The sequence below is a fragment of the Ictalurus punctatus genome, chromosome 3 (assembly GCF_001660625.3).
Source record: "Ictalurus punctatus breed USDA103 chromosome 3, Coco_2.0, whole genome shotgun sequence".
NCBI classification, from domain to species: Eukaryota; Metazoa; Chordata; class Actinopteri; order Siluriformes; family Ictaluridae; genus Ictalurus; species Ictalurus punctatus.
Window position 1 is genome coordinate 5,413,260 of NC_030418.2, and position 16,543 is coordinate 5,429,802.

General features: G+C 37.6%; 2 protein-coding genes across 5 annotated transcripts in view; one reads left to right on the forward strand and one right to left on the reverse strand.

The window, feature by feature from the left end:
• Positions 1–6,769, reverse strand: rnaset2 (ribonuclease T2). Of its 3 annotated transcripts, XM_017464799.3 has the most exons (11): positions 6,533–6,769; positions 5,615–5,717; positions 4,806–4,901; positions 4,619–4,673; positions 4,209–4,258; positions 4,065–4,122; positions 2,362–2,426; positions 2,144–2,257; positions 1,862–1,907; positions 1,209–1,283; positions 1–1,059 (listed from the first exon to the last, which is right to left on the reverse strand). In XM_017464799.3, the coding sequence occupies exons 3-11, from the start codon at positions 4,871–4,873 to the stop codon at positions 868–870; spliced, it is 723 nt and encodes a 240-aa protein (XP_017320288.1). In that variant the 5' UTR covers positions 4,874–4,901; positions 5,615–5,717; positions 6,533–6,769; the 3' UTR covers positions 1–867. The 3 variants fall into 3 exon arrangements, with proteins under 3 accessions (XP_017320288.1, XP_017320287.1, XP_017320289.1); XM_017464798.3 differs by lacking the exon at positions 5,615–5,717 and having other exon boundaries at positions 6,533–6,768; XM_017464800.3 differs by lacking the exon at positions 5,615–5,717 and having other exon boundaries at positions 6,720–6,767.
• A 2,254-nt stretch (positions 6,770–9,023) lies between these two features.
• myom2b (myomesin 2b) overlaps positions 9,024–16,543 on the forward strand; it is a 34,905-nt gene continuing 27,385 nt past the window's right edge. Inside the window, exons 1-7 of one of the 2 annotated variants that reach the window (XM_017465017.3) lie at positions 9,024–9,133; positions 10,567–10,673; positions 11,237–11,294; positions 11,730–11,884; positions 12,651–12,737; positions 14,208–14,296; positions 15,382–15,432. In XM_017465017.3, coding sequence (XP_017320506.1) covers positions 10,588–10,673; positions 11,237–11,294; positions 11,730–11,884; positions 12,651–12,737; positions 14,208–14,296; positions 15,382–15,432 — 526 coding nt within the window. In that variant the 5' untranslated portion in view covers positions 9,024–9,133; positions 10,567–10,587. The remainder of the gene's footprint in view (positions 9,134–10,566; positions 10,674–11,236; positions 11,295–11,729; positions 11,885–12,650; positions 12,738–14,207; positions 14,297–15,381; positions 15,433–16,543) is intronic. The other variant, XM_017465018.3, reaches the window with a different exon arrangement.

Consider the following 16,543-nt stretch of genomic DNA (forward strand, 5'->3'; position numbering starts at 1 on the left):
TTCGTTTTTTGATTTTAATTCAATACATTAAATTGTATTGAAATGCACATAAATATACAGATAAAAAAAAAAATCTCCAATATCAATCAGTTATTTTCAGTAGGGAGAAAACACAAGAAACAACTCTGGAACAAGAGGTAACATCATAATCATAACCAGGAATGATGCTTATTTTGTATAATAAGCCAGATTGTATTATAGTACAGTGGGTTAAAGGTTTAACATTAACGTTCTGAGCTTAATGATGGTCTGTGGGGCTCAAATGCTTGGCATCCTCTTAAATGGCCCGACGAAGGAAATGCCCGTTGCTGATATGTTAATGTACTGTGTACAAAATGAACATCGTCATAAGCGTTTAATTAACTGTTTTTTAAAGGGTTTATTTTGGTAATATTGGCAATAATGATGCATCTAAATTCATTCATAGTGGATACATATTCAGTCCTTAATTTGGTAAAAAAAAAAAAAAAAAAAAAACAAACAAAAAAAACAATTATTTCATTAACCCCCAGCGTATCACAGCAAAAGGAGGTAAATGAGTACATAATAAAAATTTTTTTACATTATGATTACATAACAATCACTTTCCAGCCTGCTTGAGTTATTAAAAGAGCAAGTGGTGACCTCCAGTGGTCTAAATCTGAATGCGCAGAATTACTAGCCTATAGCCTATACATGGAGGTCTACTGGTCACACATATGCTGTGTGGTCGGTGGCTTGTCCAAACTAGCACTTTAAACTGGACGTCAAGAAAACCCTGTTCCCTCAAGCGTTTCATATTCAACAGGCACGAACAGGACAAGCGGGAAAAATACTGTTGCATCATATCTAATTACACCACATCAAGTTTTTGCAAACCTCAACAGCTTAAAGAAAGCGTGGTGTCTGTTGCGAGCTTCGTAGTGGAGGATAGTAGACTGGCACAGACGCATCACACACGGTGAATCCTGGGTGGTTGTCCCGACTCTGAAGCTCCTCCGGGTGCTTTTCACAGTCGAGAAGCTGAAACTGCTTGTCAAAACAGATCTCTATCTGGCCCAAGGTCTGGAACTCGCTCTCCTTTTAAAAAATAAATTAAAAAATAAATAAATAAATAAATATTTAGACATTTCAGAAAAATATGCATAAAAGTATAATGATCAGTAGAGAATACTGAGTAAGCTGATTTATATACAAGTGTTTGGGACGAGATCCATTCGGAGTCCTACCTGTCCGTGGGAAACGCACTGAATTTTTGGAGTCACACCATACGAATTGCTGATGCATCCTTCCACATCTGTTAGCTAAAGAAAAGATCAGCAGTGATATCCCATGACATGAGGGAATTAAAGCTGATTATTACAGAAGTTGAAAAACCAAAAAGGCACAATGTGGTCATCTGACTAAAGAGAACAATGAATAGCAGCTTCCTCACATGCTACACTCACCTCATTTTTTTTTTACACAGCATATAAAGCGATAATCATGCAAGAACAAAACACTCGGCAGTGAAACGTACTGAAGTCACCACCCCTACTGAAAACTAATAGACAATCACTTTGAAATCCCCCTAACTGTTAAACAACAAAGCGCCTGAGACACATGTTTATCATTGGGCTGCTAGCGTTTAATTAAAATGCACCCAAACCATTTATGTAACTAAACCACTGAGCTATGAATGGAGTCAACAGCTACATTTGACGTTATTTAAATCATTAATAACAGTTAAATAATTGATAAAGCTTACTGAGTTTTTATGGTCAAAGTTCTAAATAAATGATTTGCATACTCCTCTTCACAGACAGCTATATGATAAAATAGTTCCCTTCACATTATTATTATTATTATGATTATTACTACAATACAAGTCATGGTGACTTACCTTGTAGTAGTTTTCAGAGGGAACGATATTGCTCTTCTTTAAAAGGCTAAAGCAAAAAAATAAATAAAATAAATAAAAATCATAATCAGGCAAGCACAGGATAACTTCTAACATGGTTGAGGTTAGTGTTTCATAGCCGGTTATTTCAAATCATGTTGTACTAACAGGAACCATAGAGGGCTGACACTGAAGACTCTGTGCATAAATATAATATATATGTCTGCTTACAATAACAATGTAATAATAAATCCCTGTATTTTAATACTATAAACCTTCACCCACCCATTGAGGTCCAGTTTGTGGTAAAGTTCCAGGGCTTTGCTGAAGTATTTGTGCTGAGTGTCCAAGGCCTCCGCGTGAGCAGCACATGTCCCATGCTTTGTCCATTCATGCTTCCTAAATATCCAGAGAGAAAATCCATTACAGCATAACTGTAAAGTCGTAGGAGTCATCGTAACGGCAAATAACGAACATTTAAATAAAAAGGGCACGGGTCATACCAGAACGCTGTAGAGTTTGGTTCAAGAAGATCTGGCCAAAATGTCTTCATTTCTGGTAGCAGGTCCTGTAAAGCAAAAAGTAGACAAATGGTGGAAGTGACCTACAACTCAGTTGCAAAGATTCTATGAGTATGGCTCCACAGTGAGAGGGTGTTCTAAAGATTCTTTCTGTATTTTTTTTTTTTCAGTTCTATTTATTTATATAGTGCTTTTTACAATGGACATTGTCTCAAAGCAGCTTTTACAGAAACATGTAAACACAGGATATAGATTTAAAGTGTATGAATTTATCCCTATTGAGCGAGCCTGTGGCGACGAAAAATTGAAACTAGTTATAAGGATCCTGACAGCAATAACACAGACTACATGATTATGACCATTAAATAGTAATACTGTGGCTATGAGTATTCGAGATCGACAAATAGTGCATTTTACTCATATTGATAAGTAAGTTGAGCAGTACCTGCTGATAACCGATACTGAATGAAAACACAACACTCAAACTAAAATATTACTGAACGTCATTACAAAATAAACAATACTGACTATACCGTGAAAATGTACTGTACTTAAAAAAAACAAAAAAACAAAACTAATATAAATATTCATATTATATATAAATAAAGTAAAAAAAGAAACGGCCCTTTTTCAGGAGACGTATTTTAAAGAAGATTTTGTAAAATCTAAATACGCTTTACAGATCTTTATTGGAAAGGGTTTAAATAATGTTTTTCATGTTTGTTCAATGAACCATAAATAATTATTGCACACGAACCTGTGGAACAGTCCTTGAGACACGAATAGTTTACAGGCGGTAGGCAATTAAGGTCATAGTTACTATAATTTAGGACACTAAAGAGACCTTTGTACTGACTCTGAAAAACACCAGAACATGCCATAGGCCTGCTGCAGGGAGGCATGAGGATTGAGCAATAAACTGCAATGTCAGTGTAAAATGCCTAAGATGGTGCTACAGGGAGACAGGAAGGACAGCTGATCATCCTCGAAAATTACGTGCAAACATGTGACGTGATGGAGAACTTGCAAATGCCTTGATGGAAGAGTGGGGTAATATCTCAAAGCAAGAACTGACAAAACTACTTTTAGTACTTAAAGCAGCTGGTGGAGACACCAGATACTGACTGTTCCTTTTGATATCGACACCCCCTTTTGTTCAGGGACTCGTTATCCCATTTCTGTTCGTCAAATGTCTGTGAAACTTGTTCAGCTTATGTCTCAGTTGTTGAATCATATTAAGAAATTTACTGGGAATAAACGCAGTTGAATGTGCGAGGACGCACAAAATCCAAACTGAACCAAAACGTAACACTCTTTTAAAATAAATAAATAAATAAATAAATAAAACTTAGCAAAAATAAAGACATCCGAAATCAAATCAAAATCACTATAAACACCACAACAATATTTGTCAGAGCCTCTCTCGTACTGTACAATGACAGCGGACCCTTCTCGGCAGCTCCTGCAACCAGGAAAAACTTGGTGGCAAAATCGGTCGACCTCTAGTGAGTATTTTGGATCCGTGTGTAAATAACATCTTTAATACTCCTTTTTAGAGTTCATATTTTAAACTATTCTGATATCTATATAATTTTGGCTGCAGTGCCCAAAGCTACATAGAGGTAGGTATGAAAATTCTGTGATTCACCACACACACCCATGCACACACATGCGCCCATACTTACCGCAATCAAAGTTGCATTGAAATGCCAGGATACGTTACATTCAGAACCGCTGTCAGGCCTGTGCACAAACACATTTTATCATTCCGCACTGAACAGTTTGGAGATCTTTAAAAAAACAAAAAAATGGAAGGACTCTGAACATACCATAATCCATGCAGGGTCCAGTAACTAAAGTTTGCAGTGCATTTTTCCATCTACGAACACAGAAGCATTTGACAGAAGTTTACACCCCAGTACTGTTGAATTCTCAAATCTGAAGGTGTTGATAAGTTTCTATAACAGCAGAACAAACAAACTCTTTATAGCAGCAACAACAGGGACTAACTTGTCTTGCAGACCTTCTACACAATAGAAGAAATATACATGGCAGTGCATGTCATGACAGGACACACAAGAACAGGATCAATTCAATGACACAATTTGGGAACACCTAGCAGACTTACTGTGATATTAAATTATTATGAGTGGCATTATAAGAGAGGGTCTCGGTGCGTAGAAAATCTAGAACAATAAATATGTATACAGATACATAAAGAAATCACTTGGTTTCTTACACTGCAAAACGTTTGTGGCCAGTGGTGAGTCACGAGGAGTTTGGTCCATTCCTTCCTGAAATAAACACAGCCAGGCCAAAACACCAATAAGTACTGTTTCACATTCACAACTTCAATAATGCAGTCTTTGAAATCATTTCAAATGAACGAAGAAAGACGTAAGCTTGGTTCTAAAATACAAGCTTACTTATGAGCTCTATGGGCTAATGTCAGGAAGACATAACCAAGACACAGGAAGATGACACGTAACTTCATCCTTCTTCAACGATTAGCCCAGGTTGGTCTGAAATATAATAGTAGGGACCCAGTGGTTAATGTTGAAACCTTTGAAAAGTCCTTAACTAGTAATGAGTTAATGCAATTATGGAGCTTCCTCAATGAGCTACAGTTTCGGTTGAAAGTACAAGGCCATTATTGTGTAGGTAAAGCTGGTTCATCAAACAACCCGAGGCAAGCGTTTGAAAGTCTGGAACTTTCTTGGGTTTTTAAAAATTTTTTTTTTAAGAGTAGTAAAATAAACACGAAGCAATAAACAATAAGTAATCACCTCTCTTCAAAGTGCGTTTCTGACTTTTCAATGCTTCACAATCCTTTACTTTGTAACGAGCAAACAGGCTATGGATGTAGTAATGCCCAACAATGATTACTGGTACGCTATATTAAACTATATGACTAGTTTCCCTAGAGACTTAAACCAGAAGTAGCAAACATAAACAATAAATAATGAGAACATACACAAAAGCATTATGAATCAGTTGATTTCACAACTTTCTGGAAGTTTCTTTGACCTCTATCAGGATGCACCATCAATCAGACCTACAGTGTTGTAATATATATTTAGGCTTTGGGTATATGTTGCGTATATTTGGTTGTATTTTTCAAACTGGGCACAGCTTGGGTCTACACCCAGGATGAATTCTGGTTTTGTTTGTGAGAATTTATCCTCCATTATTTAGGAGTAGATGACATTTACTGTACATGTGGTGTGGTCTGCACCTAAATTTACTTGAAGCAAATCCCAGGCCACAGTTTATAGTTGGATCAGAGATTGGTTACAGGGAGCAGATCTGGGTCCAAATACAGCTTTTACATGACCGGCCTCGGGTCAAGGGGAAAGAAAAAAAAAACCCACAGTGCACACATGAAAAGAAAAACAATTGTTAATTTTTTTTTCGACAATTGGAAAACAGATCACATTTACAACTCATGATGAGGTTTAATTGCTAATAATCAGGTTATGGTGTAAAAACATTCTCCAGGGTTGGCGGTTCGATTCCCGTAGCTGCCCTGTGAGTGCGGAGTTTGCATATTCTCCCCGTGCTGCGGGGGTTTCCCCCGGGTACTTCAGTTTCCTCCCCCAGCCCAAAGACATGCATGTCCATTGTCATGTCCAAAGTGCCCGTAGTGTATGAATGGGTGTGCGAGTGTGTATGTGATTGTGCCCTGTGAAGGATTGGCACCCTGTCCATGGTGTACGCCGCCTTGCACCCGATGCTCCCTGGGATAGGCTCCAGGTTCACTTGGATAAGCGGTATAGAAGATGGATGGATGGATGGATGGATAACTTAAAACTCCAGTGTTGCTGAATTCTCAAATCTGATTGGTCAGAAAGTGTTAAACTTCTTGGAGTACTTCTTGGAGTACTTCTTGATGTGCTGGTATAGGAGAATAATAAACCTCGTGGAGGTCAATTTAACGCCACCCTTTCATTAATTAAGAATCGACTCTTTTGAATCAAATAAAAGAATTGTTCAAAAAGAGTCTTCCGCGAATCGGTTGTTGTTGAATGAAACCTGGCTGTTGATACAATGTAAATAAGCACGTAGAGCTAACTGAAAATGGAAAATAGTGAAAAGGAATAAAGCTGAATGTAAAATGGACGTCTCAAAGAAGTCAGAACAAAGACAAACTTACCCGTTTCTCTCTGCAGGACTTATCTAACTGCTGTGACTTTGCCTATAAATGAGCTTGCTCAAGACTGAGTCTTTAATAAACGAGCGCAAAACATAAAACAGCAGCAAATAAAAAAAAAAGCAACGGGAAGGGGGGAAAAAACCCGCTGAATAAGCACTACTTAACTTCTCCAAATGTAAAACCTCACCTTCGTGGGTAATGTCCGATTCTAAACATGTTTACACCGAGTACTGAGTATGTCTACAGGGTTGCCAGATTTCACAGTTATCTACTTTAATCAAGGTGCTTTGACTGAAACCCTGTCGTGCTGTCTGTAAAATGATATTGTAGGCCTACTATTAAACAACTATTATGTATACACAGTGTTGTTTAATTGTGTTTAAAAAGCATATGGAATATATGCTTATGAGCAATTAGTTTGCTCAAACATGTAATAGTATTTGTTACTTTTGTTCCTTCTTTTAATATTCTATAATATATATTCATTACAGCCTTAAAGAGAGATGTTATTCTGTAGGACTGGTAATATACATGAATACAAAATATGACCAAATCAGGGGCACACAGTGGATTAGTGGTTAGGACGGTCGCTTCACACCACCAGGGTTGGGGGTTCGAGTCCGTGTCGCATAATCTCCCTGAAAGGATAAACTCTATAGAAAATGGATGGATGGATTACTAAATCAGCTGAATAAAAAATTCAAGCCCCAATTGAGAGGTTACCTCCCAATCAGGCAACATTGTAGTGTACTTCCGAGCACGTGATATACGAGACACTCACGTGACGTGAGCTTCGATTTTTGCAGACGCTGTTGCTAATACGTCTGCCCTGCCGTCATGTTAGGAGGGTCAAGAATGACTCATAAGCCAGGGCAAATAAATCTACGATTTTCACAATTGTTTGTGGATATATATATATATATATATATATATATATATATATATATATATATATATATATATAATAAATATGTAATATATATTATATGATATATATAATATGTAAATATATACATAAATAAAAGTTCCCCTGAGTGTTTAGGAACCCTTAAACAATCATTGATGACGATTGATGTTTATTTATTTGTTATTTATCTTATTTATCTTGTTTATTCTTCTTGTCTATTTTATGTACATGTTGGCACGAAACAAAGAAGGAGTGGCTCTTAATTTCATTGTACATGTGTATAGTGACAATAAAAGGCATTCATTCATTCATTCTGTTTCACTGGGGTATAAATATGAAGTGACACACAGGCCAAAGTCAACATTTTTATACACCACCTCCATAAAAACCAAACTATTTGGAAGGTGTTGCAGAAGAAAGACTTTTCTTTCATCTAACCACATACACAAGCACCTAGAATTCTCTAGACACCACTGGAACTTTGACTGGAATCAACTTGTAAGCTCAGATGGTACACAAATACTCAAGATGGGTTTGGCATAAAAAGAAGGACAATAATACAGAAAAGAAACTAATCCCCACTGTTAATTAAGGGAGGATCTGTGATGTTGTGAAGGTTTTAGGATACATGGTGTCATGGACTCTATGAAGTAACAGGACATTTTAACTAAAAATCTGTCTACCGCTGGGAAGAAGTTGCAAACGTGTAATGTTTGGATTGTCCAGCAGGACAATGATCCAAAACATACATCCAAATCCACACAAAATGCTTCACTGAATCAATCTTTCAATGCCCATATCCAGAGCGACTTATATTTATCTCATTTATACATCTGAGCAGTTGAGGGTTAAGGGCCTTGCTCAAGGGCCCAGCAGTGACAGCTTAGTGATGCTTTCCGATCAGTAGTCCAACCCCTTAACCATTAAGCTACCACTGCCCTATATTTCCCAGGTATGCCCATAATGCTGGAGCTGACTATAAGTCCTCCTGTTTAGGTCTTAAAATCCTGCACCAGCAGATATACTACAGTGGCTATGTGGGTGTTTCTGGGAATGTTTCACATCAGGGCTACCGTCCTGACTGTAAACTGTGTCGTCCCGAATGTAAACTTAATCTGCTGTTAAAAATAGAGCCCGGCATTACAGTATTACAGTCTTTACAAGGCCGGCTCAAACGTCTCAGAAACCAGTGTAGGACTGCAGGAGCACACTTGTGTTGAAGGAATTGGTTTAAAAAACAAAAAAAAACAAAACAAAAAAAAAACTGGATGTGAAAATAAGCTAATAGAAACAAAAGAAATATTAAACAACTTGAGTCATTTAATTATAATTGAATTGTTCTATATCTAGTCAGATTCCTTAATGCTCAGTCCAATCTATCAAAGCGACCATTACTGATCAATAAGCAGCTGTTTGCTGGAGCCACCACATCCATCGTTACACACTATGAAACACTTATCCCGAGCCATTACAATACACTGTCCTTTAAGACATAAGCCTCTCTCTGTAAGAAATGATGGTGGGACAGGAGTTTAAATGCTATATATAATCTTGTTGCGTGTCCATAAATGGTGTACAGGGAGGTGGCGAGGTCCATGTGGGGGCATGAAGAGTTTTGTTTTCATCAGCCACTGACTCCCAGGCGAGTTGAGTCTGATGTATGTGTGTTAAGCGCTGCTCTCTACTCTGCCTGGGTAAGTGTGTAAAGTGTGCCCTTCATTTAATGCTTCTATACTTAAAGCCTTTAACATGGCCTTTATTTACACCAGAACAAAAAATCGATTATTGCACGAAGCTGTGTTCTGAAACTGCATCTTGGAAATGATTTCTATGCTTGGGTGCCTAAATGAACTCTAATGACGGTGATGATCATTATTATAATGATGATGATCATTATTATAATGATGATGATGGTGATGGAATATGATAGCCTGATTGGACCTATTAAGCTATTTGATATTTTTAGCTTTGCTGCTGACGGATCATGACTGTCATAATTTATACATGTCATGCAAAAAAGGGGAATTAGTGCATGAGCCTAGGAAGTGTAGCATTAATAGGAAATTGCAGAATTGTACAACTGCATATCGTTCTGTATATATCTCGTCTTGTGTTACGTGCAGTTTTAATGTCTCTGTTCACGATTCAATTCCTCAAGTATGTTAGCAGCTCAGCTGTGAAAGATTTGACATTTTGGGTGTGTCAAGGCAAGGAGTGCTTTGCTGTTGCATATGTAAAAAAAATAAATAAAAATAAATAAATAAATAAAAATTCTGCAAATGAAAAGGCAATGTTTAGTATTTCAGGCTCAGAGGCATGCTTATAGTTTGATACTTTCTTTTACACTTGGAATTACCCATAATTAATACAGCTGCCATAAAATGCTTGGCATGGTTGGGTGTATATTGCACATTTAAGCAAATGTCCATACAACTTGTCTTATGAATATGGTGGAAATAAATACACGTTATGTCTGTGCACATCTAAATCTAATCTTACTGATTTCGTCCTTGGCACATTAAGGGCAAAATTGCTTAATGTTATCTGCTGACAGGCATTCAGAGCTCTGATTTGGATTATTATAATATCATTCATACAAAATGGCATCTATTGTGTGTGCACAATTTCCAAATGAACATTGAAACTGTTTACCAAATATGTGAACTGTTAAACTTTAACAGCGTTAATACTATCATCAGCAATAAAATAACCTTAATGGATTAGGTTAAGATTTTAAATGGATCACTGAATTTGTTAAATAAATCAAAATGAATTATGTGTATTCCTCCATTTTATACACACAGCATCTGTGGCTGTGGCCTGATGTACTAATAACGGTGGCTGTAATAAAGCCTTTAATGAACATGAACTAGTTATTTAACTAAAGGCATTGCTTATCTACTACATCCCATAATTTAGTCCTCTCTGATCTTCCAACTCACAAGCTCTTTTCTTTGGAGCAGGACTTTATGCTGTAATATCCCACAATGATGTAGCACCTAAATCACAGAAAATAGCTTCGAATTAGCTTCGAATTAATTTTATATTGCATTTAGTAGATGATTAAATTACTCAATCTGTTGTGGGTGCAAAAGTGTATGGCTTCATTACTGGTTTCACTTCATAGGCCCTTTTCTGGTAGTTGAACATGGCTGCAGCCGTCGCCAGACGCAAGCACTTCACTCACGACTATCACAGTAAGCAGTCGAGATACGTCGTCAAGGAATACTCCAGGTACGATGCTGAGCACAGTGGATTTTGTATGAAGGTTTTGAGAAATGATCTCCACCCTCATCATTTCTGTCAGCAGGAAAAATGCTGGCAAAAAAAAAAAAAAAAAAAAAATTGGAGGGATTTAATTGGTGTTGTTGGAGTGACTTTACTGCACACACATATTGCACAGATTTTTCATCCTGGAGGTAATATTTGGCATTCGGGTATTCATTTTCAGATGATTTTATCTAGTGACAGACCAGTTCATAAAAAAACCAACCTGGGCATTAGATATAGAATTAAGTTGACTTTTGGGCTGAAAGTCATGGCCTGTTTTTGGTGACGTACTATTTCATAATCAGAACCGCTGTTGAACTGAAGAATGAACACAACAGCGTGGAGTGAATGATTTTAATCGGTATCAAAAAGTGTGCATTAATCTTACAACTGTTGGCCGTACAATAGATTTCTCTTTAGTGTATTCATTCGATGATGGTTGCAAATGTTTGCCTGTTGATGCCTAAGTGTCTTGGTGTACAGTCAACTGTGTCATTTGTAAAGGATGTGAATGACTCTGTTTTTAGCTCTGAAGTCGAAGAAGTGAGATATGAATACAAATCGCAGAAGAATATCCAGAATGTGGTAAGGTTCACTTACAACTTGGTTATACAGATGACATCTTGAAAAGATTAATAAATGTATTTTAACCCCATAAACTCACACGTCGACTTATATACCTCATTCACATAACTACGTATGGTCTCTCTTGTTTCATTGTTAGTAACTGAAAAATCGTTAACACAAAATATGCTTTAAGTGGAGAGTTTAACGTGTTTAACACTGGCTTGGAAGTAAACACAGGTCTTATTTGGGTTTATACAATATATTCCATAATCTCAGGCTTGAAATTATGTATGTGTACTCCCAATCCCACACACACACACACACACACACACACACACACTATGTATATATATATATATATATATATATATATATATATATATATATATATATATATATTCCCAGATCAAGCTCATAGCAAGGTCATGAAACAATCCTTTCTCATTCTGACAGGTGCACAGGAAGATTCCAGAAAAGTACATCCGTGAATCATCCATGATCAGGGGTCCCAAATTCCTGGTGAGGCTCAGGTCACACACTGTGTTTGAAAACACTCCTGTGAAGCTGTTCTGCACCGTGGAAGGCTACCCCACCCCGCAAGTCCAATGGTTAGTCCGTGGCAAAGATACAAAGGGAAACGCAATTCATTCTTTTCTGTTCAATCCTTAGCAACTGATGTGCTGTTCGACCAAGTCTCAATGACCAACACCATCTCTTTTTATATAATCCAACTCGGTTATTAGCAATAGAATTAATATTTCCGTAAATGAGCACGCAACACCCCTTCACATGCTTGTCAAACGTGAGTGAGAGAAACAGGGACTGTAGTCACCTTTTCATTTCATATTTACAAAGACTAACCACTAGGCTTCCGCACTTGTACTTGTTACTTGTTTTGGTTTCAAATGACCAAAAATATCATCTTTCTAATACGTAATACTTATTTTTTTTTAAAAATCCACGTCATTAAAAAAAATGTATTCGTTTTAATATCGATTACTAAATTTAAAATACGCCTTAAGACTGGATATAAGGATTACGGCAAGATGCCGCAAATCAATCACCTGTCTAGGCCCTGTCAGTGTGCCATTTATTCCAGAGTACTCAAAGCACAAGAAGAAAAGCTGCACCTGACATGCTGATTCATCCTGGCAGCGCACATTAAGACCCCAGAATGTCCAAATTCAACTGCAAAGTAGTCAAAATACTTGGCTAGAGTGTGCCAGAGAACGTATTTAATATAAAACTAAAAGCATAGTGGAAATTTAGGCTCATGAAGCAACGTGGACTGAAATTTACATGAAGGTGTCTAGAACGACCTCATCAAAGGCATTAATCACCTGATTTTACTCTTTTTTTTTCTGATTTCATCAGGTTCAAGGATGATATCCTGATCGACATTTCTTCCGGAAAATACTTTGTGGAAAGCAGTGCTGGAATCCACTGCCTGAACATCATCAAGTAATTAAGGCATTAGTGTAGATTTCGTCATCCGTTGAAATGCTGTTGTATCTATTGTTTGAATAATATCCAATGAATTGAATAGAATTCTGTAATTCTATAATTTTTTTAAATTACAGACTTACTGATTGTGAGATACTCCTTATTCTTTGTATCTCTTTGCAAGCTTAGAGAGCACAGGGATGATTGTTTAATTTTTCTTAATCTTTAGATTCACTCACATGATAGTGCACACTTCACCCATTTCCGTTTAGAGTTGATCATAATCCTGTAATGACATTTATGAAAATTATGATCCTACCAGAGCCTCAGATTAAGATTACAGGTTAAAGATTAGATCCTCACTGAATTCTTTAGCATGTAAAAGCTGTAAAAAATATTTTGGACAGATTTGAGTGAATATGATCCATTTTGTTTGCACACTGCTCTCCACTCATCCGCAAAAGGAAGCTGGTGTGTGTGTGTGTGTGTGTGTGTGTGTGTGTGTGTGTGTGTGTGTGTGAGCGAGCTTTTATCCCAATTTAGTCCAAGCCCTAACATGTCTTGAGCTCCTCTCAGCTGTTCATACCCAAGTGCTGAGCTCAGCGTCATGCGACCTACCAGCGCCTTAAAGAGTTCAGGATCACGTTCTCTGTCCCTACATCGATATCACTATAATGTCCACATAGTCCATCACTTCCAAATCACTTTTTGCCTCTGAGCTTTGAATTTTTTTTTTTCCCGTTTTATTTCTGTAAACTGGGATGCTTTGAAACAATCTGTGAAATCACAATAAGATTCAGGACAAGGTTAATGCTTTCTCAAAGCTCTTACATAGATACTACACATCTGAGGACCATTTCTTAACAACAATTTCTTAACAAAAAAAACAAAACAAAACATTTTTTTACTTTCCAGTCAGAGAAGTAAGCATATTGCTGCAGCAAGGGAGATGAGAGCGCTTTTAAAATAGCAGCATTGCGGTGAAGGTCACATTACCATGACTCTTCCTCTCCTGGCAGTTCAGTACATTTGCCATTTACCCCTCGCTGCTGACCACGTCCTTGCCAGTCAGATAATTCTGTTATTTTGCTTTTCCGTCCCAGCTGATTGTATCTAGAGAACTTCAAGTACTCAAGCAGCGTGTAAAAACGTTATCTGTTCTTAATCTTGTGTGTAAGCAGCACTCTACTGCACGCAGATTAAAACACTTACTTCCCTCACAGCACTGGATCAAAGACAGCTTATGTATTATACACTAGGGAGAATTTTTGCGCTCTGTCCAATTGTCAATTAGGAGATTACCATGCTGTATATCCAATCAAAGCAGACATTGTGCAGCGCTGGCAGGTTTATCATTTGATTAACAAGTCGAATGAGATTGAAGTTGTTATTGATTCTGTATATTGATCCAAGTTTGGGGTGATTCCTGGGAGAAAATGGACAGTCTTCAACAGTGTGTGTGTGTGTGTGTGTGTGTTCCTTGTGCAGGTGTGGGATTGATGACACTGCTCAGTACACGGCTGTTGCCGCTAACACTCACGGCCAGGCCTCCTCTCTGGCTTCAGTGATTGTCAAGAGTGAGTACTGCCTTAAACAAACAAGCTATCAGAATAACACACTGCCATCATACAGTAGGATAAAACAATCCTACAAAAACTCCTACAGCTGTTTTTACTCCATCGGATATGTACAACGACTACAATTCTGTCGTAAAGGACTTTGAGGAAAAGTGTTGAGGATCGATGTGCAATTGCAAAACTCAATCCAAACTGCATAATTGTCATCCAACACAGTAATCTGTAGAATAATCCACAACAAAAGTCAAAGCAGTCAGAGAAATAACAGGGATCGGAACTTATAGGTAGATGGCAAGACTTCGCAAAGAGTGTTCATGAACCATGCTCACAAACCAGGAAGTTGTGAAGAAGAACAGTCCTTGGTATTCAGTGAAGGAGGACTTCTGTTGACATGGAGGTGTAATGGCCTGGCGGTGTGCTACATCTAAAGCTGTTTCTGGGTTTTTTGTTTTTATAGACTTTTAATGCAAGGATTTCTCAAATTACACCTTAAATGCTCATTAATGACTCATTAATGAATGCGCAGTAACCCGGTCTTCCAGCCAATCCTGGATGTTTGTGAGCTCATGTATGCAGAAGTGGACAGTAACCACCTACGTATCTGCCTTGTGACAAAAAAAAGGATAATTGTAAATGACAAATATTTGGAGAAAATGAGTTTAAAAAGATATAATATACTGTAACGTGGTACTCAGGGATTAAGGAGAGTAAGGATCCATATGCACAAGGTTTATTGGGACGAGTGCACAAGACAAAATCAGGACAAGACAAGACACAAAGAATCATTCCACAAGACTTTGAGTTCAAGTTTATACAGTTTATATAGCAGTACCACAGGACATAGGAAATGACACAAGGGAAGTGGGTTTATTAATCAGCGGAGGGCGCCCTCTGGTGGTCTGGAGAGGGGAACTATGGGCTAGATGATGCATAAACTGTATAGGAGTGTTTAATAAATGGTGAAATAAAAATTGTTCCTGGTAGTTCCTGGTTTTATTAGAACAATTATTAATTATTATTAATGTATTAATGGTGTTTTATACTATTTCAGTAATTGGGAACCCTTTACTGTGCACATTGTATAGGGGCCAAAGATGAAGAGAAAATCTGCCCTTTTTCTTGGATGCCTTATCAATGTAAGTCTAAAGCTATTTTGGTAACACTATGTTTTTTTTAATCCACAATAAGCATTTATTGTCTATATAGTTACACTAACTGTACATTCATGTTCAACATGTATTAGCAAGTTTTACATTTGTGCCTTATCCCACAACGCTGTCGAATTCTCAAAACTGAAGGTGTGGATTAAAATCCTATAACAGCACAGATCTGACAGTAGTTCCGTCTGCGATTTAAATATTAGGTTTATATTAATGCACTCGTTCCTAACGTTTTCGCTTCTACAGTAACAGCTCATTCACAGGGACTCGTACGGTGGAGACTCCACACAAACAAAGGCTAATAATAAATGGCGTTAAAAATGTGGTTATTTAACGACGAAAAATATATACTTATTGCTATGATGAAGCTTTGCAAGGAGATGTTTAACATTTATGGAAGGAATCTCTAGTGTCAGTGCTTTGTAAAAGTCAATAAGTGACTAAAATCGAGAGAGAGAAACAAAGAGGCTGGTGAAGGGGGAACAACGTTTATAGCTGCTACAAAACATAAATGATTAATGAACTAACTTGCTTTGGGGATGTTCTCAAACATTAAAATGTAACTATAGATGGTTAAAAAGCACAACCTGTCATTTATTAATAAGTGAAAAATATGTGATTGTTGGGGGCACGGTGACTTAGTGGTTAGCATATTTGCCTCGCACTTTTGGGGTGAGAGGTTCAAATCCCGCCTCCGCCCTGTGTGGGTGGAGTTTGCATGTTCTCCCTGCGCTTCGGGGGTTTCCTCTGGGTACTCCGCGTTTCTCCTCCAGTCTTAAGCCTTGCGCTGTAGGCTGACTCTCATTTACAAATTGTCCATAGTGTGTGAATGGCCGCGAATGTGTGTGCAATTGTGCCCTGCGATGGGTTGGCACCCCGTCCAGGGTGTCCCACGCTTTGTGCCCCAGGTTCTCCTTGGGACAGGCTCTAGGCTCTGCTGCGACCCTGTGTAGGGTAAGCAGTGCAAAAAATGGATAGATGGATGTAACTGTTGACAAATTGCTGTGGTATAAGAGGAATAAAACACTTTAGGATAGGAAAATAATCCACTTTAGGATTAATTTCTTAATTTCCTATAAAAAAAATC